The 26,935-nt window shown below is 37.7% G+C and overlaps 2 protein-coding genes across 5 annotated transcripts in view; both read left to right on the top strand.

Moving 5' to 3' along the window:
• The first annotated feature begins 1,507 nt into the window (after positions 1 to 1,507).
• Positions 1,508 to 12,893, top strand: c4h1orf210 (chromosome 4 C1orf210 homolog). Of its 4 annotated transcripts, none has more exons than XR_002289985.2 (5): positions 1,508 to 1,646; positions 8,646 to 8,896; positions 9,017 to 9,114; positions 9,187 to 9,372; positions 9,828 to 12,893. XR_002289985.2 is itself a non-coding variant. In XM_011474159.3 (5 exons), exons 2-5 carry the CDS (start codon positions 8,894 to 8,896, stop codon positions 10,028 to 10,030), a joined length of 468 nt encoding a protein of 155 aa, XP_011472461.1. In that variant the 5' UTR covers positions 1,511 to 1,646; positions 8,646 to 8,893; the 3' UTR covers positions 10,031 to 12,893. The 4 variants fall into 4 exon arrangements, 1 of the variants encoding a protein (XP_011472461.1); XR_002289986.2 differs by having other exon boundaries at positions 8,646 to 8,947; positions 9,039 to 9,114; XR_002289984.2 differs by having other exon boundaries at positions 8,646 to 8,947.
• Positions 12,894 to 13,259: 366 nt separating this feature from the next.
• Positions 13,260 to 26,935, top strand: part of LOC101157045 (AP-1 complex subunit mu-1) — a 36,369-nt gene continuing 22,693 nt past the window's right edge. Inside the window, exons 1-4 of the mRNA XM_023954330.1 lie at positions 13,260 to 13,482; positions 21,543 to 21,699; positions 22,125 to 22,192; positions 22,634 to 22,764. Of these exons, the coding sequence (XP_023810098.1) occupies positions 13,441 to 13,482; positions 21,543 to 21,699; positions 22,125 to 22,192; positions 22,634 to 22,764 (398 nt within the window). The 5' untranslated portion in view covers positions 13,260 to 13,440. The remainder of the gene's footprint in view (positions 13,483 to 21,542; positions 21,700 to 22,124; positions 22,193 to 22,633; positions 22,765 to 26,935) is intronic.

Genomic DNA, 26,935 nt, shown 5'->3' with positions numbered 1-26,935 from the left:
TGTCTCAACCCATCTGTGCCTCAAGACATGCAGCTTAAGCATCCTGGAACATAAAGTGTAAAGGAGGAAGAGTAAGGGAGGGCAATGTTAAGATGCAGAGCTGCCAGGAAGTTGGCCCTATTGTTCTCCACGCCAACAGAGAGTTGCTCTCTCCACTCCGATTCTTACACAAACAACACTCCGTTTCACTTCAAATATATCTTGTCCTACTTTCTGAATCATCTCGCAAAAGGATTTATGTATCAAATAACATAGGGCATGAGAGGACGTTAAACAGCAAATCCACACATCATCTTCCAAGCAGCACGCGTATTGACGAGGACCAGGGTGCGGGAACACATTACACCAATTTTAAAATCGCTGCATTGGCTCCCTGTGCAATTCACAATTGGTTTTAAAGTTCTTTTATTGGTTTACAAATGTTTTTATGGTCTCGGGCCTTCATATTTATCTGACATGATTTTAAAGTATGAGCCCTCGCGGACCCTGAGGTCCTCTGATACAGGCCTTTTGGTTTTACCAAAAGTCAGAACAAAAACATACGGCGAGGCCTCATTCAGTTTTTACGGACCTCGCCTGTGGAACAGCCTCCCAGAGAGCCTCAGAGACTGTTCATGTTTTTAAAGGAAGGCTTAAGACCTACCTTTTTAATTTAGCTTTTAGTTGAATTTTAGGAATTTATTTGATATTTTAATTATTTATTTTCTCTTTTTACTAGTTTTATATGTGTATGTATATACATTTATTTATTTATTTTATTCATTTATTTTTAATTTTTTAGTCACACCATATTTTAACTATTTTATAAATCACTATTATTCCTTTTACATTTTATTTGTAACTCCAGTGTTTTCCTCTGAGGGATCCTCCACATCGGTTCCCAGTGAACGGGGTCGCTGCAATGGGATCTCCCGGGTCTGAGTCTTTTGATCGGATCTGGGGGGTTCTGTGGTAGTGTTCTCCGTGAACTTGGGTGGGGGGTCACTGATGTGGACATGTCCCCAAAATATCGTTTCCCTACTTCAGGAGGAAGCCAGGTCTCTGCATTCATCATTTTATCACTTTTTTATCATGGCGTGTGTACATGTGTGTGTGTGGGTTTGGGGGGTTGTTGGCACTGTTTGTATTGTCATCTTGTTTTTAAATTTTATCGTATTTTATGCACAGCAATTTGAGTGACGTGTTGTTGTAAAAGTGCTATATAAATAAAGGTTGATTTGATTTGATTTAATTTGATATTAGTGGTAAAAGGTACATGAAATAAGTCATAAACGTTATTGAATGTATTTTAAACCTGATTATTGTCTCCTCTATAGCTCACACAGGTAGTCATTATAGGAAGCACAGCATCATAACTCACGTTTCACCTTTTCCTGGTTTGTTAAAGCTGAGAGACAGCCCTCCCTCTGTACGGGTCTGCTGTGCCATTGGACAGGGAAAATGAAGAAGAGGCGGAGGAGAGCACACCTTGGTTAATGGTTAACTTGCCCTTCTAGGAAGTAGTGACAGAGAACACCCGATTCAACCTTTGCTCAACATTTCGCCATGACACAGGCAAAGCAACAACAAGAATGTTAATTCTGACGCAATGTTTGCAGATCGACCCAAAGCAAAGTCTTAAATAAAAGGGAATTTTCAGAGAACAGGTAAGACATTTTATCTAAACCCATGTTCCAGTGAATGAAACTGTTCTGACACTATTATCCATGATGTAATATTCTCGCAGCTGAACTAGGAAGTGTACAAAACATCTAAGTCAGTTCAGTAGATGCAGGGTAAAGTTTATTTAAAGCAATTCACCAGAAGACTCATCTAAGATTGACAACCCTGTTTTAAATTTAATAATTTTGCTTGTAAAAACAGAATTTTAAAAGAGTCAACTTTAAAAAACGTCGAACATTGTTCCACTGCAGCATTCATTGTGCTTTGCTGGTGAAAGGCTGTTCTTCCTTCTTTCAGTAAAACACCTGACCAGAATATTTGCATTTCAGTGCTCTGCAAAACAACCTGAATGAACCAATACAGACTAACACAAAATCTAACAACATAACCAAGACCCTGTGTCTATTTGTGTGTTGGTTTGTACACCTGGATAGAAGCGTCTGTGGAATGACAAATGTAAAACAATAATGATCTAAACACAATTCTATTTTTTTTTTGTAATTTAATTGTATTAATCTTTAGACATATAATCTAATGGCCCACTGCTATTTCTGGCTCAGATGTTTTAAAGGCTTACAACACCTGCCATGTTGATAAAAATGCCTGATAAAAGAGTAAACTCAGATGCGACACAACACTGTGATGCTACATTCATTCCAGCATGTGCTGAGCAATCAAGATTGTGCTATACGGGATTTCATGAAAGCACATCAGCCCATGGTGCTCCCACCGGAAAAGCAGGGACCAGCAGGAAGGAACTTCTTTTGTTTTTTAGAGTACACAAGCACATGTCTGCCACCTACAGTTGGAGGAGTGCAACATGTTGAAGCGGTGGAAATCTCGTGAATCTTGCTCCAGGCGTTTTCTATCACAGCTCTATTCCCATATATGAAAGACTTGGTGTCAAGTTCATCTTTTTGATGTTCCAGCAGTAGAAAGTTCAGCTAGTTGAACTTTCAGCGTGCGTTCAATATTCGCCTAGCATGTGGAGCCCAAGAACTGATTTAGAAATTCACATAGCTATGCGTAAACGCCAGGGTTTTTAACACGGAAGCTCGGAACGAGGGTTTACAGGCGTTTACATAGACGTTTCATTAAAAGTGGTGGCTTGAACGCGAGTTGCTATGAGCGGTGTGAATGCAGCTTGACCAAAGGCCAATCAAAAAAAATGTACAATAGCATGTATTTTTTGCAATACACCTTAAACACGGAACATCTATGCAAATGTTACTTGCCAGACAAATTTAGCTAGGCTTAGATACATTTTCTGTACTTCTTTTTCCTCCACCTGCAGTTGTTATGAAATGATTTTTAGTACATGTCTCCTTAATGTGACAAGCAGGGATGAAAATATGGGTTATCTATTGTTTCCACACTAAACAATCACACACCTTTTGCTGCTAACACTTGGTGGATATTTTACATGGTGAATAATTCGATGGAAAAGCCCATTTTTCCACTATTGTTGAAAAGTTGGTGAGGTTGAAAGGTTAAAACTTAACATGAAAGCAAACAAACCATAAACTTCAGTTTAGAGTAAATAAGCAAAACCTTTTTCTTTGTTTACCAAGTAGTTTTTAAGTTTAAGTGTTCATATGACTTGTTGAGGTGAAGGTCAACTGAAAGACTTTTAGAGTTTAGTTGTGAAAATTTGTGATCCTGAAAGAACATGGAGAAAAATAACCTTCCTTGGAACAGTAGAACTTCTAAAGGTTACTTTTATTGTTAAGAGTCTGATCACACCCCATGAACAGAATGCATTTCTGCTGTTTAATTCAGTTTGATGACAGAAGCAACATTTCTCCCCCTCAGGCCATCATTAGTGTCTATAAACTGACACTCAACTCATAATTGGGAGCATTGAAACAAAAGAAATGACTAACACAAACCGCCTTCAGGCTTCTGAGGCATATATTTCTGTCTCGCCAAGCTCTCTCTGCTACTTTGATTGTGTGTGTTTTGCTGTGCATTTGTCTATGTGAGGACAGAGCAGGAAGAGATAAAGGCTGCCCGGTTGCAGTGTTTACAGCTAACAGCTCTGTAGGAGAAAAGCTTGAGAAGGTGAAGCGGAAGGAGCTTAATGGCTGGGCTCCGCAGCAAGACATCTCTTACTGTGAAAAATCTCCTAAGGGCCAGGAACGCAAGTTAAACATACAGAGATTGTACAAGGCCTAGGAAAACAAAACCCACTTTTTGGGATAGGTATGGTTACCATTAAAGACCCACTCCAAAGAAAATCCTGTTTTTGGTGTTTTTAATGTGTACTTGAAGCATTTTTCTCATGATGGAGGTCACATATAAAAAACATTTGAATTAAAATTGCACTTCTGACTTACAGTTCCTTATTCAAACTGTTGTGAATGAGGAACAGACAAAGAAATGCCATCGGAAAGAGCTTGTAGCTGTTATCTACAAACTGTGGGCCGCAAACTCCCTGCTCTGCTCCATTCTGTTACATCCACTTGTAGACAAATAGATCCATGTATGTCTTTGTTTTCCTGGCATCTGGTTCAAAACCGTATGGCTGAATTGCTCCGACATTGCTCGCCATTTTTTTTGCATCGCTATTGTTAGGTTGGGGTTGTGAGGGCCTGTAAGCTAGCGAGAGAGCGTAAACTAAGGTATGATGGGAAATGAGCACAGGCTTTTTCTTGCCCACAACTTAGAGGTGAATTTTTGATGAACTCCTGCCGCCTAAAAACCGAATGATCATAATAAAATGGCAAAATCTACAGCAACAATATTTCTCTGAATAGATAAAAAACTTTTCATAAGCAGTTTGAAAATGGCATTAAAAATAACATGTAATTTCACCCAAATGATCCTTGAAACAAAAACGTTTTGATCAATAAGGTGGGCAGCCGAGAAAGAAACCTGATTCCAAGGTTTTAGACACATTCTTATCAAACATTTCAACTGCAGTTTTCACCATTTCATTTCTTTGGTCTTTATTTATAAAGACCAAATATTTATAAAATACCGTATTTTCCGGACTATAAGTCGCTGCGGAGTATAAGTCGCACCAGCCCAAAAATTCCATTATAAAGTAGAAAAAAACACAGATAAGTCGCACTGGACTATAAGTCGCATTTTGACGGGAAATTTATTTGACAAAATCTGAGACCAAGATCTAATAAGTTCCACAACCTCATATGACACAATCATAGCAAACTGTTTATCTCATAATTTCACAGTAATTCTTTCTCATACCTATTTATTTATTCCTTTCATGAAGCATCATTGGCCAACTAATACTCTGTTTTCATCCTGTATTTGTAGAATGTAGTCATTTTTATTGCATTTCTGAATCTATGAAATCATTGGAAAATAGAATATTATGTTGTTAGCCTTCAAGATCTTACTGTAAAAAAAGTAAACTGATTCTCTGAGTCACTTAACATACTCTTAACACTTGACCCTGGAACATCATCTCTGTTCCTCACAAATGAACATAACAGGAGGGTTAACAATGTATTTATTTCAATTTAGTTCTAATACAAGTCGCTGCGGAGTATAAGTCGCACCCCTTGCCAAACTATGAAAAAAAAGGGCGACTTATAGTCCGGAAAATACAGTAATTTCCATTGGAATCTAGAGTAATGTGTGGTCTGAGAGTATTAGCATTTACAGAAAAGACCTTTGTCAAAAGCTCTGTGTTTTGCATGGTGTGATAACCTTTGCATGGGAGACCCGACGCGATGTTCTTCATGCAAATATAAACAAGTTTTTTACAATGGCTTGTGCTTACATGACAGACGACTTCTATGTATACATATTTGCAAAATGGCAAGATGTTTGCATGCAGGAGTGACCAGGAAGGCTCCTAGTTTAGTGAACAGTGAAACATGAAAAAAGCAGTGTTCAAGCCATGTTTTATGCACATGGTAATGTGCTAACTTTATACATCTTTCTTTAGACAGCTGCAGTTGAATGCTGGATCACCTCACATAACTGGATTTAGCTTGGTTTTTTGTATTTTTGAGAGACAAAATTTCTCATCATTCAAATGATCCAGCTTTGAGTTCATCCCTGCTGGCTTTTTTTGCAGGGTTGGCCAACACCGGTCCTCAAGATCAACCAACCTTCCTGTTTTCTAGCCCTCCCTGCCCCGCTTGCTGCTGATTAGTTGCCTCAGGTATTTTCATGTTCTGACTGACTGAATACACGTGATTCAGGCAAACGGCAGCAAGGACTGCAGGAAGGGCCTGAAAACTGGCAAGGTGGTAAATCTTGAGGACCAAAGTTGTCCAGCATGGCTTTACAGACAGGACTGGTTCTAAAACAGCTCCTAATTCACTTCAGCTGACAAATTATTCTTCAAATCTTTCCATAAATATGACCTCATCTCAAACCAATACTAATACTCTTTGCAGGACCACCTGGTGCATGTCAAAGAACTTTCCTTTTTTTGACTTTACCACTCAATGCCACCAGCTGTCTTTTCTAAATTAGATTTGTTTAAGTAAATGAAACAATCAGAGCCAGGCAGCAAAAGGAAGCAGAAATACAATAGTCTTGCAGCTTTTTCTCAGGAATCCAAACCACCTTTTCTTTCCTAAAGGTGAAGTAAACTGGATTAAAAAAAAAAAACTCCCACTAGTACTTACACATCTGGATTTTGTCTTTTACAGAAAAGTATAATTGGCAGTTATTCTGGTATCAAATGACCGAAGAAACAAGGGAACATTTTTTTCCTTTCCAGCTCTGATCAGTGGTGACCTACACATAAGCTTTTTAAGGCCAAACACTCCCAGGAGGTTACTGAGAGTTGGAGGGATTGGGAGCTCCCAGAATGACATTTTTTATGAGGCTTCTTTTAAAAGAAATCCTACAAACGGAAAAAGAGAGCCAGATGACTTTTTGCCAAGGTTACAAACAGATCTCCACTTGGGTCAATTAAAGTACACCCTTAAGCACTTTTAAAGTGCCCAACATCTACATGGGCGTTCAATGAGACGTTTGGTCCCTTCACTTACATACAGATTTGTCCAGTTTCTCTAAATACTAAATTCATTTCAGGCCCTGAAATGGCACAGTCTGACACTGCATGTATGCATCAAAAACAATGAATGAGTCTAGGAGTACAGCCAAAAACTGTTGGTAAACATGACCTGCAGATACTGAAGCTCCAATATGCTAAAAGAAGAAGCTATTTTTGAACATGATCGACATGCACACTTGTGTCCTGTGAGCCAAGACTTATTTAAAATGAACTGTTTCAGGTTTGGAAAGAGTTTTTAGCTCAGATTTCAAATGTGTCTTTCATGTTAATCTTAAAAGGCTACATCCTCCAGACCACATGTGTCAAAGTCAAGGCCCGAGGGCCATATCCGGGCTGCCATGTCATTTTATCTAGCCTGCAAGACCATTTCAAGACCATTGTATTTTTTATTCGTATTACTGGCCCAACGACATGTAGGGCTTGTAACATATTCACTACAGATCCCAAAATGCAGAGCGTTAGCTGCCCGGCGAGACGTAATGATGTAGAAACTGCACGTGTGCATACGCATGTGGAGCTGTTTGAGCTGCAGTGAAATGACACACTGAAGGCAAAGTACAACACTGCAGGGCTGCACAGTTTATTCTCTCAATTCCTGCATAAATGCCCCAACCTTGTAGCTCCAACCTTGTGCATGTTTGGTCGCACTTTTCCGGTTGAGAAGCTCTTCTCAGTGATGAAGACTAACAAAACAGCTCACAGGTGTCATCTCACTGATGAGTACCTGCAGTCCATCCTGAGAATCACAAACACAAACCAACTTGTTAAAAAAAATGATGCCGGGCGTCCAGCTCTGATAAAACGACTCGGAGCAAAGAAAACAGATTATTTTGCTGTGAAGCACAAATTTGATTTATATTTCCAGATTATTTTGGTTTTTGTAATGCAGCATATTCCTAATTTGAATTTGTATAATTTTGACTGGATATATTTTCATGGAAAACAAAATCTTATGCTGTATTTTGATTTTAAGTTTATTTTTTTTTTACATAAAATGACAGAGTAAACAAAACATCAATGTTTTTTCTTTTAATGTTTATTTCCAACTTGTATAATTTGGAAAGGATATATTTTTATGGAGAGAAAAATATATGTTATTGAAGGTTTAAGTAGATTTATTCCAGACTGTCTTTTTTATTCATATTTATGTTTTACAAAGTTACGTTTTAAAAGTTTAGCTTTAGTCTGTTCAGCAAAAGTTTATGCTGTGCGGCCCACGGCATTCAGAGCGTTTTGGATTTTGGACTGTTGAGCAATTGAGTTTGACACCCCTGCTTCAGACCAAAGAGAGTGTTTTAGCGTTTAGTTCAAAAGCCAGCATATTAGTGACATGGAGTGCTGAGGTGCAACAACAGCTTTTTATGTTTTGGTAGGAGCTTAGGATGATAAAAAAGATGCATCTGATTAGATAGATCAATTCCTGTGTGTTGCCTTTTCAGAATTGCGATGCATGCATTTAACCTATTACAATGAACATTCACTGTGTTTTACTTTGAAGGAGCAAAGCAAAGAAGTTCTTTGAAACACAGAAGTGTTTTTTGCATGTTTTCTTTTTGTCTGTTTCTTTATTTCATCAACACTATCGTCTAGGGGAACCTCTGGGATACACAAGATTGTTATTTGCAAAACAGTTGGTGTGATGGATCTTTTCTGACAGCTTGTACTCAGTAATCACGTTTGGGTTAAAAGGGATCCTTCTGGCATTCCTCTTTTTGTGGCAACAAACTCTATCCCTGAAGAAAAAGTGAAAAATTCAGGTCATTTGTTGTCAGTGTTGTTTCTGTGCGGCACAATTATGAAATATGCAAAGAAATCCCAGAAACTGAGCTAATTGGGTTAAATAGCATCATATATTTACTGTGACTCTACATATCTAAAGTAGTTTTGGGGTATTTTAAGGAAAAACTTTTTTGTTGTTTGCAAAGTACAAAGATTCCCTTTAAGTTTTAATTTCTATTTATCTCTCTTCTATTTCCTGCAGAGACTCATTTGATTGTGACAGCAGGACTGTGGGCAGTATTCAGGTTTCACATCCCCCCCAACCTTCAGCTGCCTTCCAAGGAGGTTCCTGCCGCTCAATACTGCCTCCTGGTGGAGCTTTCAGGATTTGCCTCCTTGGTGGAGAACAAAAACCTCAGAGAGACTCCCCTCATCCGGGAAAATGCGTGCCCTATAGCATCTCCTTCACATCTCATTTCAGCTCTGCCTATTAACCAGAACAAAACCCAGATGGTGAGAAAAATGAAACCCATCAATCCAAAGCTCCCCTGGATCTTATAGAAAGTGAGACATATTCAGCAGATCGTCTCACAGTTTAGGAATTTATGAAAATCTTGAAGTAATAGATTGCAGGCCTCATCTTTCTCTGGTGCAGACGACACCTAAAAGCCAGATGGCTCTATCAAGAAATGCAACGACTTTACCAACAGCAACACCAACAACACTAAATGGTAAAATCCTCAAAAATCAGTGCATGCCACAAATTTCATGTTTTGTAAATGCTTGAATATTCTCTCTGGCAGTAACTACACTCGACCCATCCAGCAGTCATAAGTGGGAGTTCTTGGTGGCGGTTGTGGTCGCAGCCATTTTCATCTCCATTATTATTGCACTTCTGGCCAAGTGCCAGGTGATCCGGCAGTACCTGGCCAGCTACAGGCACAAACGGCTGAGAGATGCAGACGTTAGCAGCCAAGCTGAGCCATCAGGTTTGAAGCTCTGAAATTAAAGATTCCATTTTAAACATTGCTAAAATAATTGAGTAACACTGTAATGTGAGTTAACTAAAATCATTTAACATAACAATTTTTATTTTGATAGATTTCTTTGGAAAAAAAAAAGGTTTTCATTATTTTTTAACCTCATTTGGAGGAAAATGAATTTTCATGACACTGAAAATCTTTCTGGTCAATTTGTAAAACGTTAGACACAATATATATATATATATATATATATATATATATATATATATATATATATATATATATATATATATATATATATATATATATATATATATATATATATGTGCACCGTATTTACTAATATAAACTATTAAAATACTCATGATTTTATTGTAAGGAGACATTTATCCCAAAAAAAATAAGTGACCAAAACGAAAGCCACACAGCATAAACTGGATTGTTTTGTGTTTTAATTTTAGATTTTGCGGCAGGATTTGACATGCGAGGACGCTATGGAATGGACCGTAACTGTATCCCACGCATGACTGAGGAGGATGATGATGGCTTCATTGAAGACAATTACATTCCCACCAGTGAGAGAGCCAGAGCTGAGAGAGCAGCAGAGAGCTTGGATACAGACACAGAGGATGACACGGATGAGATAGAGTTTTCCATTGGTTAGTGCTGGAAAAAGCTTTTGGCTGAACCGCAAACCAGAAGCCACCACTTCCACTTGTTCTTCTTTGTGTCTTCATTAGAAATTAAACACTTGAAGAACAAAAGCTAAGTATGGTTAAATTAATTTAATACTCTAGCAGTGTTAAATTCTGTGTATGGGGTTTGGATTTGGAAGCTTGGAAAAATCTCCTTTTATTTTTCAAACAGGTTGTTAGCTCCACACACATCAAAAACACATTTTCCAAAAGTTTTGAACCAATCTACAGAATTTCACACAGCTTTTACCTCTTTTTTTGGAACCCTATACCTGATCCAACTGACTTGAATTTAGTGCTTTATTTGCTTCAGTTCAATTTAAAGGCCTTTTTTTTTCTTCTAACACATTATGAGACCATGCATACATCAAACAATGAAAAAAAGTTGCAAAAATGTCTGTCGTGCTCAGTAACACCTAATCATAGTATTTCCACTACCGTGCTTTAGATTCCATTATTTCCTTGGGTGTATTTATTTTGCATGTTCCTGCACACAAAATGTCTGAAAGACATAGGCATTGAGCATGTGGAGTTATATATTAAAACTACAAAAATGAAATTAGACAAAATGAATTCATCAACATACATATCCAAGTAGGTGTTTAAAAGAGAAACTCTTATTTGCAAATAAGTTAATTGTTTTTAATAAAAGGAAAACAGAGTAACAGGAAAGGTTTAGTTATCTTTTCAAATAAGGTGTATCATGAATGGCTTTGTATAAGAGAGAATAGATGGTAATCTAGCCTGATTTTATGGAGCAATACAGAATAATTTTACAAATAGTTCTGCAAAATTAAAAAAAATTATGCATTAGCAGTAATTATAAAGGTTGTGAAGTGGTTCATTTGCAAAGAATGTGCCATTTTTGTATGTTTTTTAAATGTACTATTTTCAAAGGCGAGGCGTTATAGCATACATAAAAATATCAGGCACTTCAAATGACATTTCTTGATTGTTTTTCACGTTTGTTACTTTTTCTTTTCTAACATTTTATGACTCGGTGACCTGTGATGTTGCACGATTTCTAGTGTTGTTTTATTGTCAAATAAAAAAACCTTTAAAAAGATTTTTGTTCAAAATACCATATCTTACGGCGACTATGCTGAAAGTAAATTTCAGAAAAGCTGCATTTATTAAAAAAATCAATTCAGAAAAAAAGGCAGAATAGTATGCATAAATATTAAAAGTAGATTAAATCTATATTTTATGCTGCAAATAAATTTGAATTAAATTTTTACACTCGGGTTGAAAGGGATCCTTGTGGCTTTCCTCTTTTTGTGGCCACAAACAACCTATTCCTAAAGATAAAGTGAAAAATTCAGGTCATTTGTTGTTACTAAATGTTCAGTGCTCTAAACAAAATAAGAATTGTATGATTGATGCTCAGGTTTATTTTTCTTTTTTTTTGAAGAATGGTTAAATCTGTCCTCCTTGTTGTTACCTTACCTGCGCATTCACTAAGTTTTCAGTCTTTAATCTTGGTGTACTGACCCAAAATAATCATTTTAACTTTTAAAAAAAATCACTATCAACTTAAGACTAAGCACAAACTCATCGCAGTTGCTCTTTCTGAACACCAACATGAATCATAATCAACACCGATTCATCGAAACGTTGGAATAAACTACAGTAAACCAGTTTGACGCCGCGTCTGGTGGAAGAGCCTGAAGCGTTGGAGATCCTGTAAGACCAGGCGAGGCGGCTGATGAGAGCTGTCTGACAGGTCTGCGTGGAGCTGGCAGGCGAGGCTTCACCAGGAAACACGGCGCGTGAAGTTGACTGCAAAACCGGAAAATGATCAACGTGTACTTCAAAATAAAAGCTCTCTTTTGATATTCAAAAAATAAATGAAAAAATAAACATGCATAAACAAACAAAAAAATAAAATTATATACTGTATAATTATGTACATATGTTAGAGCTATTCAAGAACCTTAGGATAAAAAACAACATTGTATTATGAGTATAAAAATATGTGTTTTTGAAGATGTGTTGATAACTTTTGAGATAGTTTTTAAGAGGGTTTGATTAAGAGGATTTATGGCCATGGTAAATTTGAACATAACAAAAGAAAGCTTAATACACGGATTATATTAGACCACATCCTTGGAGGTATAATATTACTGTGACTTAAATGCTACTACAAATCCTTAAAACCTTATGTACAAACATAAAATTGAGCATCAATTTGTTTAGTGACTTTAACAATGACAAGGATTTGACTGATGCAAAGAAAAAAACTGGGATGTAAATGTGTGTATTTTAGTCAATGTTGTATAGATACAAACTAATATGCAATTGTTTGTGTTTGTTGCAAATGCAAACTTATGTCAACTAAAAATAAGAATGGTATTGCAGCTAAACGACTTTTTCAGATGTATTTTTTCCTTTTTGTTTTTTCTACAAGAAACTATTTCAAAACAATGTTTGTTTTGTTTTTTGCTTTTTTGCTAAATTATGCTAGCTGCTTAAATAAGAGGAGTCTTTTTTACAGGTAAAATATTTGGAAACCCTGTATCACAGTTTTGGTTGAATGGGAAATATGGGACGGTATTTTAACACAATTAAACAAAACATCCTCAATAATTATTGCTAGTATTTTTCTTTTAAGGATCCTGAAATAGAATTCTTCATTTGAATTTTATTTTTTACTTTTCTTTCCGTGTACAATACACACATTTGATGGTATTTTTGGGATGGGATTTTTATGCAACCTTATGAAGAATGGGGAAACTAGGGTGTCCTGTCAGAAAATTCTGTCCACCCTAAAAAATTACAAAAAGGAATGTGTCAGACTGTTTTATAATTCTTTAAAATAAAAATAAATTAATTTAAAAAAGTGTTTTTGTCTTTAAAGCAGCATTGTGTTTTGGTCATTTAAATAAAAAATATTATCAAGTGACTATTTAAACTTGTAATGAATTAATGAATTAACTGTTACTCCAGTACATTTAATTATTACTTATTTATTTGAGATTTTCTTCTTTGCTTTGGCTGGAGGTTATGAAACTGAAACCAACATGTTTTTTTTTAATAAAAACATGCTGACGATCAAAACAAACAAAAATATTGATAGAAATCCGAAAAACCTAAGAATATTTTAGTGTTCTATGAAGAACGGACTATAACAAAAAAAGTGTAAGAAGATTGTTTTTAAAGAAGACCAAGTGAGAACCGGAAGTGGGTTTTTCGTCATTGCGGCGCGTTTGACGATCCTCTCCGGAACAGCAGTGAGTCCGAGAGATCCGCACCGAGCTGCGAGAGTGGAGGAGAGGAGGAGGATGGGAGCGAGTTTTAGCCCGTTTTGGTGACCCAAAGCTTACAGTAGAGCAGGATTTTATTCAACCTCATCGTAGTTTAGGAAAAGTGTCCCGCAGAGATGTCGGCGTCGGCGATATTCATCCTGGACCTTAAAGGAAAGGTAAGTTTGAGACTAGTAAGTGGAGGGGAAGTTGCCTGCGAAGCAAGCACCTGCTGCTGCTGCAAAGAGAAGACTTATACGGAAATGGTTCGCCTCAAGGACAGTGTCAGCTGCTCTGTTAGTGAATCTCTGGAAGTCAAACGTGAATTAAATGAACACGTCGCTAACTTGGCGGAGGTTACCCTGAAGTGGACAGGAAGAGCAGCGGAACTTGCCAAACTCGTTTGCAGATATGAGGCGGTGCACAGACACAGACAGACAGACAGACAGAGCGCTTGTTCTTGTGCGGCCATGCAGCCCTTATTGAACGCGATGTGTGCCATTGCAAAGTAAAATGCATCACTTTGTTTAGGCTCAACAAGCTGTCCCATAGGGGTCATAGAGCCCCACTTACGCTGGATCACATATATGCATCATTATGGAAATAACAGTCATTATTTCATTGCTCTAACAATGTGTTCAATCTTTAGTGTTTGGGTCTGAATGACTGAAATGTCCTATGATGACAATTACAGTGTTAAGGTAAATGAACTTATGCACTAGAGTTGTGTTTATTTGCTTATTTGTTCTATGCAAGGAAAGACTTTACTGTTTTTTTAATTGACATTAATTATTTATCCTAAAATGAAACAACTCAGTTTTGTTTTTTCTCTATTTAAAAAAATAAATAAAATCATTTTTACTATTTTTAATCTTCTTTATCCTTATCTTCCCATAGCATGTGTTCAAGAACGTGCTACACATGCACTTTTGGTCACGGGTATAACCCCATGGTGTTCACACTGGACAAGCAGGGAGGGGCTTCTTCTTTTTCCACTGTTTACTAGCGCATTGAAAACAGGATTTTTTTTTTTCATCTGTCTTGCCTGGATAAATAAAGGTTAAATAAAATAGTATAATTATGTTCGCCACCTACAATAAAAAAAAAAAAAATTGATTTGAAATGTCTAAAGCTAATCTTGCAAAACTTGCGTCAGGCTTTGTCTTTCAAGCTCTATTCCGATATATAAAAGACTTTGGCGCAATCCGAATTCTTCCCCTACCCCTCCAGCTTCTCCTTATCCATCCAATTATAGGGGCATTTGGAGGGACAGGGGTGCCCGAAATAGTTTTTTGAAGGGCCTTTCCTTGGGGCGAAGGGCTACAGCGTTTCGCTGTGCTGTTAAGGAGAAACACATTTCTTCACATGGGTTTGCTCTGAAGCACAGAAGTTTACATGTAAATGTAAGTAATAGCCTTTTGTTTTAGCATGACTTTTTAAAGTTATAAAAATGATTTGAAGACACTATTTTTCTATACCTCTCCGTCTGGTGGGCTAAATGTAGGGGTAGGGAGAAGAATTCGGAATCAGCCTTTGTGTCGTATAATTTTTTCCGGGCACAAATTGCATTCAGTCATTTTATCTCTATGATCAATTTTCAAACAGTTGCCACTTGTGTGAACTAAAAAGAATGCCATCAAAACATCACTACCAAATCCGAGCCCCTGATTGGTCAAAGTTTGACCTGCTTTAACCTTTAATAAGCTTTGTAATGCCGCACTTTTTCTACGTAGAGCCCGAGAGTGGCGGTAGAAACTTGCGTAGTGAACGCGAGAATTCTGAACACGGAATGCGAATTAATGCAAATTTATATAGACTATTCATTGGAAATGCTCATTTGAACACACAGTGTCCAAGGCGGTGTAAACTTAGCTTAAAGAACAAAACAATAACACGCCCCCGCATTCCCGTTTCTGATACTATTGAATGCCTTTCTGTGCGTTTGTTTTATTTTTTTTGTTGTGCCCTGTGGTACTGATGGTCCACCACACTGACATTTCATCCTGTTCCCTCTTCCTCTCCTGCCTTCTGCAGGTGGATGCACATGATCCAATCAGGGTTTACTGTCTCCTCAAGCTGAAGAAATGGCCTTTGAAGCTGGCCAGCTTGCTTTGAGACATCTGATGTGTTATTGTAAAGAAAACACCACCAGATTCTGATGATCACCGGTTTGTGTCATGTGGGCCGTTCAAATATTGTCAGTTAAATTGGTTTGGTCAGACAAAAAAAAAAGAAGAAGGTAAAACAGATTTGAACACGTTATGTGTAGATTTTTGTTTAAATAATTCTGCCAGATTTACTGATGGAAGAAAACACGAGCGGGCGTTTGATTAAAGTTGAAACCTTCCTGGAGTCTTTAGGAGGGCAAGAGAAGTGCTGAAGAAGCTGAACAACCAAACCCATCAGAGAGAAGGATCTGTCCCTCACAGCCTGGATGTCTGATTGCAAAGATTAAAGGGTTTTTCTTTCTCACTGTTGTTATCTATTTATCTAAGCCCTGGGGCAATTCAGCAGCGCTTCATCTTCAAATCCTACCCTTCTCCTGTCTTTGCCTCTGTCCTGACCAGATGAAGTCCCATCTAATGCCGCTGAAAAAGAGAAAACTGCGCCCAACTTAAAATAAAAAGATTGAAAATAGAGTAGAAAGTAGAGTGAAAAATATTCAACGTGACATGGATAAGTATCATTATTCAGTCTTGAAGGCAGTAAAGCAAGCTACAAGGAGACGGGCTACTTTGGTATTCAAAGAGGTTCTTGAAAACACAAAGCTACTGCGGGAGCCACGTTCCACCCGGGGCCTTCGTCCTCCCACTGCCATCTCTGCCTCTTTCCATCATTCCTTCTGGCCATCAGACCGCACGCCATGGCACGCCTGGGACCAGCCGCGCTCCCTGAAATGTCAGTCAATTGAAACCACCATGCCGCCGTTTGTTCCCGCCGCCTCCTTATAGGGTTTCTGAGAGGTGTGCAAACTCAACTTGAAGCTTAGAGGTTGTCAGGAATCATTAGCTGAATCTAAAATTGTGGTTAATCTGAAGCTATAACACCTTCCATGTCAGTGTAAATAAGACTTTAGACTTATTTACACTTTAGACCAAGTCTTTCAAATATCGGAATAGAGCTGTGAAGGAAAAAGCCTAGAGCAGGATTTCCCTTTTGCATTGATGTGTTCTCCCTACCATGACAAAGGTGGATAAAGGTGGAAAGATTTCATGTAATCCATGGACACCAATGAAGATCACAAATCATTGAAGAAAAAAGTTCAGCGGACTGTCTTTTGGGGTCAAAACGTCAAACTGCCTTGGATAGCACAAGGTTTAATACTGCTTTGACCTTTTGGACCAAGCCTCTTCTTACTGTAGGTTACTGACATGCACTAGTAAAAAAAAAGAGAGAGAAGAAGCCCCTCCCTACTTGTTCAGTGTCTATGGTGTGAACACCATGGGCTTAAATGCACATTCAGCGTGTTCTTGAACGCATGTCACATTACCCAGTGTGAACGTAGCTTTAGACCAAGGACACGTGATCGTTAAGTGGAGATACATTTTTTTTTGAAAGGCGTTGTTTATTGGATACGTTTCTGTAAGCAAACTGATTATTTGTCCTAATCCTTTAGTCAATCAAAACCGCTGTTAATTGACTTCTACAAGTGGAGTTGATAGCTCTATGATCTCTTTTAAAAGCCTAGACAGAAGTCAATTCAAACGTCTTCAGAACCATCACGTTTCTGTCTGATCTGCTGGTGCAGGATCTTTGGTAAAGTCTAGTAATGATTTCTTTGTTTGGATAAGCTCCCACTTGAACTGGACTCCTGCTGAGTTCATTTTTACTCTGAAAATATATTAGTTATTTGCCTAAAATTCTATTTTTTTTTATCTGTTAATCTCAGAAGCAGCCATCCAGACTTTTTATGTTACATTTTATGGCTTTGAAATCGCTTTGAGCTGGAAATCCAACAATTGTGGAGAAACTGTATGCTGTATGTTTAACATTTTGTGTAAACACAATGGCATAACCGTTTTTTTTGTTTTGTTTTTCTGTTGTTGTTTTTCTGGCTTGTACTAAGTACCAGAAGTTCTGTTTTTGCTTGGTACTATCCTAACGAAAGAGCAACTTAAATAATGCAGCTGTGCAGCTAAAGTGCACATCTTAGTTTGAGGGTCTTCAGTTAAGGATCTTTTATCTTCAATTAAAAGGAATAGCAAGTCTAAAGAATTTTTATTAAAAATCAGGAAAACTTGTGATTATAACATGGGTGACCTGGGGCTTGGGTTTAGAAAATCTAAACAAAACTTCTAAAACGTGAGCATACAGTGTTGCTGATGTGACTGTCACTTCTTGACGAACTTCTCCAGATCTCAAACTGAGCAGAAAATCAACCGCTGTGACCGTCGCTAAATGGTTGCAATTGACCGTCCAGCTCTGTGGCCTCTTTATCCATTTTCAATGCGCCATTATCTGAAGGAAGCTCCAGTTCATCCCAGCAGCTCGTCGCTGTGCAGCCCACAGGCAGATTGATTTGGGAGGGACTGCGTTGGATCTGCACAGTGTTCTAAAGAGTCAATGGGAAATATAGGCATTTTATTTATTAGTTGTTTTAGACTTCGTCAAGCGATCGGAGGACATGATTCTTACTGTTTACTTTTAAAAGTCAAGAGTGAGCGGATCTTTCACAGTCTTCCCTGTATATTTTGTGTCTGTGTTTGTCTTTTTCCCCCTATTTCCTTAGTGCTGCTACTGCAACTAAATTTCCCTTCGGGGATTAATAAAGTTGTTCTTGAATCTTGAATGTTGAGTCTCTTAGTAAAGCAAATGAAACTTGGATTATTAACAAAAGTCAATTTTAGTTTTTAGGCTCTTATTTTTTACAAGTGTGTTGTTTTCCTGGAGTCCCAGCAATGTGCTGTTTGGATTATTAAAGAAGGTTAGGTTATTGTTTTAGTGGAAATAAAGTAAAATTTCCAGTTCCTTTTGAAACTACCTTCTAACAGGTTCTGAGTTCTCTGTATTGAACTTCCTGTTCTCATAAGTGCAAATTCTGCCTGACTAACTCTGGAGTCATCCTCATTTTAAATGACATTTTCATTTTAAAGTTTGTGTGTTTAAAAAAGAAAATTCAAGTGTTGTTTGTGCAATTGGTGACATTTACAGAACATTTTAGGACAGATGAGATGACATCCTTTGTGGCACAATGATAATAGCATGACTTTCTTAATTTTTCCTTAAAATGATCAGACACATTTATATCTCCTTGTTTTCCTTGAGGCAACCTTTTATCTCATTAAAAAAATCCTTTGCATAAATGTGTCCATCTGCCTCTCAACTGTAATTTTTTTTCTGTCTTTTTAAACCAAATACCTTCATTTTTTAATAATAGTAAAGATCGTGAAGAAAAAAAAATTGTAAAGATTTGCTTCATTGCAGTCCTGAATGCTGAATCTTGAAAAAGGATTCAAAAAACACACAGGCACACCTTATCTATATGCAGTGAAATGGTGCAACACATTGACTTAATGAGCCCTGGATTATTTCTGCTTTGTGGCTTGGTTGGAATATGCTAACTATTTGCACGAGGTGTCCCGTTTGATGTGTCCCGTCTCTGCAGAGTTCTCTCCACAGGCTGATGTTTTTACGACTGAAAATGACATGCTTCTGAACGGGCAAATGGAAATAAATGTCAAAAACATGCTGCTGCCTGGCAAAGAGAAGGCTACGCGCACCCATTAATTTTATTTCAGAGAAATGGAAGCAGTAAACTGGGGGGAAAAAAACGACACATCACAGCAGATGGGTCTGATTTTATTTGAGGAGCATTCAATCATGGTGAATGTTTATCCTCTCAGAGGTCATATTAGCAGAAAATCATGTTTTTAATGAGTTTTAAATACAATTTATAGCAGTTTTAGGTTGAATCACCAAACCGCACGTGTTAAGGTTGGTTTTGACTTTCCTCATTTTTCTATCAAAGTTTGGCTTCACCAGTGCAGACCAAATCTCTGAACTCTTCTTTTTTCTTTTCTTAGAGTCCTCCAATATCGCATCTTCTTTTGTCAAAGATTTTCTTCCATCTAATCCTCTCCATCGGGTGACCCCTGAACTATTCGCTACACAGTTTCATCTCTTCTCAGTGAACCTGAGCAGTGGCCTGTCTTCATCCCGTATCTCCCCAGATTGCTTTACCTGGGTGGAATTTTCTTTTTTTTTATTTCCCATTTCCTCCTACCTTTGTGGCATCTGCCCCCGTGTCACCCCCCCCCCCCCCCCCTTGCCTATCTCCTCTTCTGCACAACAGATTTATCAAATAAAACGCAGGAAGGAGGCAAAGTGTGTGAGAAGTGTCATGTAGATCCCTGAAGCGCAAAAGCGTTTCATCTCTTTCTGGAGTGGAGCAAAACTGCTGAACCATCCTGCTGTTTGTGTGTGTTATGTGCTCTTTTCTATATCTCTACACAACGCAATACCCTCCAATATTGACCCAAAAGCGAGTTGCGTATTTTTGTCAGGGTGAAGCTACGGACGCACCGGGCATGCTAGGCACAGGTTGTTGAACACGCTTTTAGCCCATAGTGTTCACACTGGACAAGCAGGGAGGGGCTTCTTTTTCTTTTCTTTTGCTACTGTTTACTAGCAGATGTCTGCCACCGACAGTTGGAAGAGTTTTGGTGCGAAATTTGGAAACTGTGCAAATCTCGTGAATCTCGCTTCAGGTTTTTTCTTTCACAGCTCTATTCCGATATATGGAAGATTTGATGTCAAATAATTCTGGCTTTGCACAAAAAATGATCAATTTTCAAACGGTTGGCACTTGAAGGACATCATCCATACATCAGTACCAAATCTGAGTCCCTGACTGGTAAAAGTTCAACCTGGTTTAACTTGCAACCTGCGTTCAATGGCCGTGTGTTTTATATGTTGAGCACAAAAACAGTCAAAAAAATGTTCGCAGCTACGCGTGAACACGAAAGTTTTACATAGATTTTCATTGGAAGTGGTCGCTTTAACGCATGTTGATGATGAAGACATGAGTGTAGCTTCAGGCTTGAGCTGTTTTTCTCCAGAATATAAATGTTAAATCAGAACACAGAGGTTACTGCTTCTTCTCTGCAGACTGGGTATAATCAACATTTAAAAAGTTCTTAGAAAGGGGAAGTGTTTTACAGAAGAAAAAAAAATGAAAGAGACTCGTACCTTGATTAAATGCTGTGTCACAAAAGGGAAATTGTTCTACATTGGCTTTTCATCGCCTCACAGAAGAGCTTTCAGCATTGCAAGAGGCTTTATGCATCCTGGTCACAGCCTGTTAGAGCCACTATTTCCCTTTATGTTGAGTCCTGCATACAATGACAGTAATATGTTTGAAACTAGAAGTGATTTTAAGAATACCTCCACATCAATAGTGCAAACTAAAGTCAAAAACTTTAAAGGCACTGTAAGTGCAAGTAAATAATAGAGAAAAGTTCTAGTGGATTTTTCTGATGATAAACAAATTAAGAAAATTAAACTTGAATTGCATTTCTCAGTATTTCTTTATTCAGATTGTTGTAAATCAGCAGCAGATGAAGAAATGCAGTTTGAAAAAGATTGTGTGTTACGTAGAAAATACTCTGGACAGGCCTCAAGCTTAGATTAATCCACTCATCGACAATTAGATCAATGTTCATTTTCATTATTACATTTGTTGCTTGTTTAAAAAAAAACATTTGAGAGTACAGACTTTTTACAGCAAGTTAAAATGTGTTTTTTTGGTACCTTTTTATTTCTGATCATCTATAATGTTTTAAAAAAGTGCAGCTGTAAAGCACATAGAGGTGAAGTTGAGATCACATAGCCTGCAGCCACTAAATCTACTTCACATTTCTTGAGCCATAACAGAGGGATTTGTTCAGATTTTGAACCCTTCTGAATCTTCTGAACCCTATCCGCTCCGATTCTTCTTTCATCTGGAGAAGCGGGTCATTCATCATTCATGATGAAATATCCATCAGTGCATTAAAGCTACACAGACGTCAAGGCTTGAAACACAGTTTGTACATTTCCACTGGGTGAGAGCTGACAAAAAAAGTGAGGGTTCGGTGATTTTTCCTTTTTTTTTTTTTCTTTTTCTAGTGGTTCCCAAAGATTACTTAAGCCAGAGTGCAGGTTCGGTATCTCAGCCAAAAAGCTTTACATCTTTAATGACTGAGTCAATTCACTGATACCCCAGGCTCAGGATTGTTTTGTTTTTATGTTGTCTTTCCAGGTCCTAATTTGCCGTAACTACATGGGAAACATGGACATGAACGAGATTGACCACTTTATGCCCATCCTGATGAAGAGGGAGGAAGATGCAGAGATGACACCGCTGGTCAGCCACGGCTCCACACACTTCCTGTGGATCAAACACAGCAACCTGTACCGTATCCGAAGAGACATCACCTCTGAGTGATGCATGTACACACACAGACACGATGCTCATCATTGAAGCTTCCCTTGCCGATCTGTAATCCAGGTCAGTGCAGCAGGCAGCTCCTGAGAACCTCGCCTTCAGTTTTATCACAGGTAGAGCTGCTCTCTGTACAGTATTGGCCCACTTCCTGCATCCTTATTCCCCCCACACACACACATTATTAATTCAGCATCACACTGCCGTCGCATGTAACTGTTATTCCCAGTGCATTGCATTACGCAGCTGAGCTGTTATACCTCCCCGTAGTTACTAATTGCTTTTAAATCTGAAGTCTTTTGTTAACGTCAGTGATTCGTTCATCTCCCGAGCCTTGTGCAGATTTCTGTTATTTCCCTTGGAGATGCACAATTTTCCTCTTAACAGTAAGTTCCTCAGTGGTGGCGATGACTAAGAAGAACGGCAACGCTGCTCTCGTGTACTCCTTCCTGTATAAAATAATCCAGGTGAGTGTGCTGCGCCTCTTAGATCACGAGGATTGCCTCAAACGTCCAAAAAGTTTTTTTTTTTCTCCACTGTTCAAATTCTCATAAATATTTAAAGGTTGAAGTTTACCATAAGTTTCCACACTAACTAATCACATTTCATTTCTTTTAATGGCGTTTTCTCTCCTCTGTGCATGGTGAAGTGTTATGCGTGCATAGTAACCCACTACCCTGCTTGTTTACTTCTAAATGAATGATGAAACATCAATCCTGTTATTCTCCATGCATCTAAAACATTGTCTGTTTTGGTTCTGGAAGAGTTCTCTTAACAAATCTTTTTGGGTTCTGAAAAAAAAAGATGTCAAACATTACAAGACATCTCTGTACCTCCAAATGCTAAAAACCTGATTATGTTTTTAATCAACCAAGGATTACCACCTTTTCAAACTAAATGTTTTGTAGGTTTTTAAGGAGTACTTTAAGGAGCTGGAGGAGGAGAGTATCCGTGACAACTTTGTGACTGTGTACGAACTGCTGGATGAAGTGATGGACTTTGGATTCCCCCAAACCACAGAGAGCAAGATCCTCCAAGAGTAAGAGTCCCAAATAGGGTTGTGCCGATGGACGATATCATCGTCCATCGTGATGGGTGACTGACATCCCGATGGAGAGACCACCATCGTGATGCCACGCCCCCGCCACGTTGCGCGTCGACATCATAAGCCGCGGTTACATGTACAAAATATCTTGATGGGATCAATGGTCGGATTAGTATCCAACCGTGTAGATGGGCCCAGAAAAATGTTTTCAGAATATAAAAACGTTCACTAAGGTCACAATTTCGGTCGGAATAAATCATTCGCACACGCGCAGTATTCGCACATGCGCAGTTTGAAAACCGGAAGAGGATACAACTTCCAGCGAGCGGCTTTTTTTCCAAACTTTATTGAAGGTAACAATTCAATACAAAACGATAACAGCGGCGAGCAGCTATATACATTGACATGTCAGCTCGGTAAAATACGAGACGATCTTCTAAACGTGCTTTTAATAATGTTACGGTTATTATGAAACACCTGTTCGCTCATCATTTGAATTTTAATCCGTGTGGTCAGTGCTTTTTCTGAACGTAGCCAGGATTAGCAGTATGCTAACACGGGCTAACAACATTAGCTTTGGGTGGCGCTGCATCCTGTGAATATCATCAGCCTTTATTTAGTCGGGACACGACTGGAAACACAAATCCACGTGATTGATTGAATGTTTTCTAAGGACTGAGCGACATTTCTGCTTTGAAGCTCAAACCGCTGTGTGTCTGCTGACGATCCGAACTGTGCTCAGACACACGTTTAGACCCGGTTCTGAGTTTGATAGCTCGTACCCCTAGAGCTGCGGGACGGATCGCAGTCTTAAATCTCCCACACATACCGCTCATGTACCCCCCCCCTTCCCATCAAACATAAAGCTGTAAATCCGCCCTCCGCCGGTCCACTTCGCTAGTTAAGTGCGGGAGCGGACCACTTCTTTTCTATTTTGCTTGTTACTTTTTCTGTTAAAGTCACTTCCCTCAGTTTATACTGGATCATCGCGGATTAACCATTAGTTGGGAAATAAAATGAAAAAAGCAAAATAACGAATAGCAGTTATATAAGAACGAAAAATGTAAAAATACCCCCCCCCTGACGATGTCAGCGTCCATCCCGATGGTTGACAGCAAACATCGTCAACGGCCAAATTAGGGGACATCGCCCAACCCTAGTCCCAAAACTATCTTTCATCCTGTGTGTGTCTGTGGGTAAAGATGTTGTACGAGTCATGAAACAACAATACCCATAACATCATCACTGGCCTTGATATTCCAGCTTGGTGATGTCTACATACCCTAATTTGGATTTTACCACAATTTTTAATGCTGTAAGCAAGAAACTGAGGGTTTTTAGTGAGTTAAAAGACAGTTTTTTTTTAGAAAAGGAAGGCCTAAGATTACTTTTATGTTTCTAAAGAATGACACATTGTTTACAATCCACAAAATTACAGATCCTGAAATTCAAAATCTTTATTTCAATATTTTTGCCAATAATTTAAAACAATTTGTTATGGTTGCTGTCAAATGTCCTCCAATGTGGCAATGTCTTAAGAATACCAGACAAGATTGTATTTATAATCATAGATTCGATAATTTTCCCAATTTTCATTTGAAAACCAACCTCGAAGTAAAACAAAAAAGTTGGTAACTCAAAGCATGATTTGTCAAAAAATGTAATAAATGAAAGCCAGAAAGGACTAATAGAAAAAAAATATGTTTTGTACATGAATTCTTTTAACCACGAAGACATAAATGACATCCTGTTGTTGATGAGGGTTGTGGTCAGAAGACGTTTGTCCCCAGTTCCAATATGACACCTTAAAAAACCCAGCTTATAATGGACTGGAAGAGATTTACTTTAATTTACTGTTTTTCACTAATGCAAAACATATTTCTAGCTACTGGGATATTACAATTCATTTTATCAATGATTCGATTCATATCATAATTTGTGGTTAATGATACGATTCAATTCATATTGGTTCATTTTGAGCAATCCGATTCACTGACCCAAAGTGGATCCAGGACATCTTTAGCCAAAACTTTAACCAATGTGACTCAGATAAATACCTGGATACTGAACAGTGCAGAGGAAGGTTTCCAGATTCCTTTTATTTCTTGCAAGATAATCAAGTGTAGATTAAATATGTGTACAAACAACCAATAATCAAGATTTAAAGGCAAATTCAGTTCAGTCCATTTTTTTTTCCAGATACCGGTAAATATAATGAAAAGGGAACATTATTAGAACATTCTACTTCACTGTATAGACAGGTCTTTGCAAAATTAGTGTTTCCACACATTGGACTGGAATGATGGCTTGATCCTTTTTTTTTACCACCATATGTTGTCTGATGTGATGCACTTGGTCATTTTTAGTTATAGTAAAATAAACATACCATGTCTCAGTCCAAATGGTATTTTTCAAAATTAATATAATCAATTTATTTCATTTGAAAACAATATTATAATGGTATATGTCGATGCAATTGACAACTTGCCTCAATTAATTAAGACGATACGGGTTATATTTACACTAGAGGTAAAGTAGTATATCATAAATGTGTTTCCTTTTTTGTGGACTACTATCATGTTTCTATTTCTGCTGTCTTCAAGTATTTGTTTGGAAACCACATGATCCATGTTCTGCAGAAGGGAGAAGACGAATAGAATAGAAAAGAAAAGTCTTTATTTTTCATTGCACACTTATACAATGAAATTAAAAAGCAATCCCCTTTTCCAAGTGCAGGAAGCAATAACAATAAAATATGAATTAAGTATAAAACAAAGTGCTGGTGTTAGATTAAAATGATAATCATATTAAAATAACATATGAATATATAAATAGTCAAATTAAATGCTCATCTCCCATTCTGTATACATCATACATACTATTGCACAGACACTTCAAGCTGAATTCAAAGACACTATTGCTCTTGGATAAAAACTGTTCTAAAACCGATCTGCACTTTATTGTCCGGTATCTTTTTCCAGAGGACAGCAGTTCAAACAGTTCATGTCCTTGGCGTGATGTAGTACTGTTGATAGTTTTAGCTGTCTTGTTACCCCCGATGTACAGTGGCTCTATGCTTTCAGCCACAATTGGCTCCTTTGTTTTAGTGGCGTTGAGGATCAGGTTGTCTTTACAACACCCAGTCAACTGCTCCACCTTCACCCTATATGCAGACTCATTTACGTCTGAAATGAGTCCAACCATTGTGGTGTCCTCTGCGAATTTCACTATAGTGTTCCTAGAGTGGGACGGGGTGCAATCATGTGTGTAAATGATATATAAGAGAGGGCTCAGCACACACCCCTGTGGGGAGCCTGTGCTAAGGCTGATATTGATAGTGAGGCTTTAAAATGTAGAATTTTGGTTCTAACTTTGGATGGCAAAAAATTATTATAGCAGTACAATGATTTTTTTGTCAGTATATTGTATTCATATAAATAGTATTTTAGAAAACCACATGTTTACACTGCAAAAGGAGATGGCCTAAAAAAAGTAATAAACACTAATCTTTAGAAGAAAATCACAAGAAAGTAGTAAAATGATCTGAACATGCAGTAAATCTTACATAAATATAGCTAATTGTAGAAATAAGGATTTCCACACAAGCATTCAAAAAGAGAAAGGTACGTTTAAAAACCTAACTGTTCGATAGAAAATGTCATACAGGCCAATAAGTATCTTTTGCTAGTTCTAAACAATGAATTCTATTTATGTACCGACTTACTACTTTATAGTGTAAAAAGAGGAAATAAATAATGATAATACGATCTTAGAACAAGTTGGACCATTTTAATAAATCCTCATAAAATTTTAAAACCTAGCCCTTATTCTTTGAACACAAATCTAAAGTTTTGCATTCAATGAATGCCAGACTAACTTGCCAACATTTATTTAACTTTAAAATAACATCCTTAAAATTGTTTGAAAAAATACTGTATAATTTGAGTTTTTTCTCAAATCTTATTTCAGTCAGACAACTCTTGCAGTAAGAAATATTTATTTGACATTTTTCCACATTCTTTAAGTTGGCATTCACATATTTTCGTTTGGCATAAGGCTCCGTTCAATTCCATAAAACTTCCATAAAATTCCATAAAATTTCCATAAAACTTTCGGGTAACAAAACCCCCCATTACGGAGCCCACAGGTGGAAGCCGGGGAGGAG

Source organism: Oryzias latipes, chromosome 4 (genome assembly GCF_002234675.1).
Source record: "Oryzias latipes chromosome 4, ASM223467v1".
Classification (NCBI taxonomy): Eukaryota; Metazoa; Chordata; class Actinopteri; order Beloniformes; family Adrianichthyidae; genus Oryzias; species Oryzias latipes.
The sequence above is the reverse complement of the archived record's forward strand: the minus strand, read 5'-3'. Positions and strand labels throughout refer to the sequence as shown.

Coding starts and splice junctions, on each gene's coding strand:
- c4h1orf210 (XM_011474159.3), top strand. Junction 9,115..9,186: donor AACACCAACAACACTAAATG/GTAAAATCCTCA, acceptor TCTCTCTGGCAG/TAACTACACTCGACCCATCC. Junction 9,373..9,827: donor CAGCCAAGCTGAGCCATCAG/GTTTGAAGCTCT, acceptor TTTTAATTTTAG/ATTTTGCGGCAGGATTTGAC.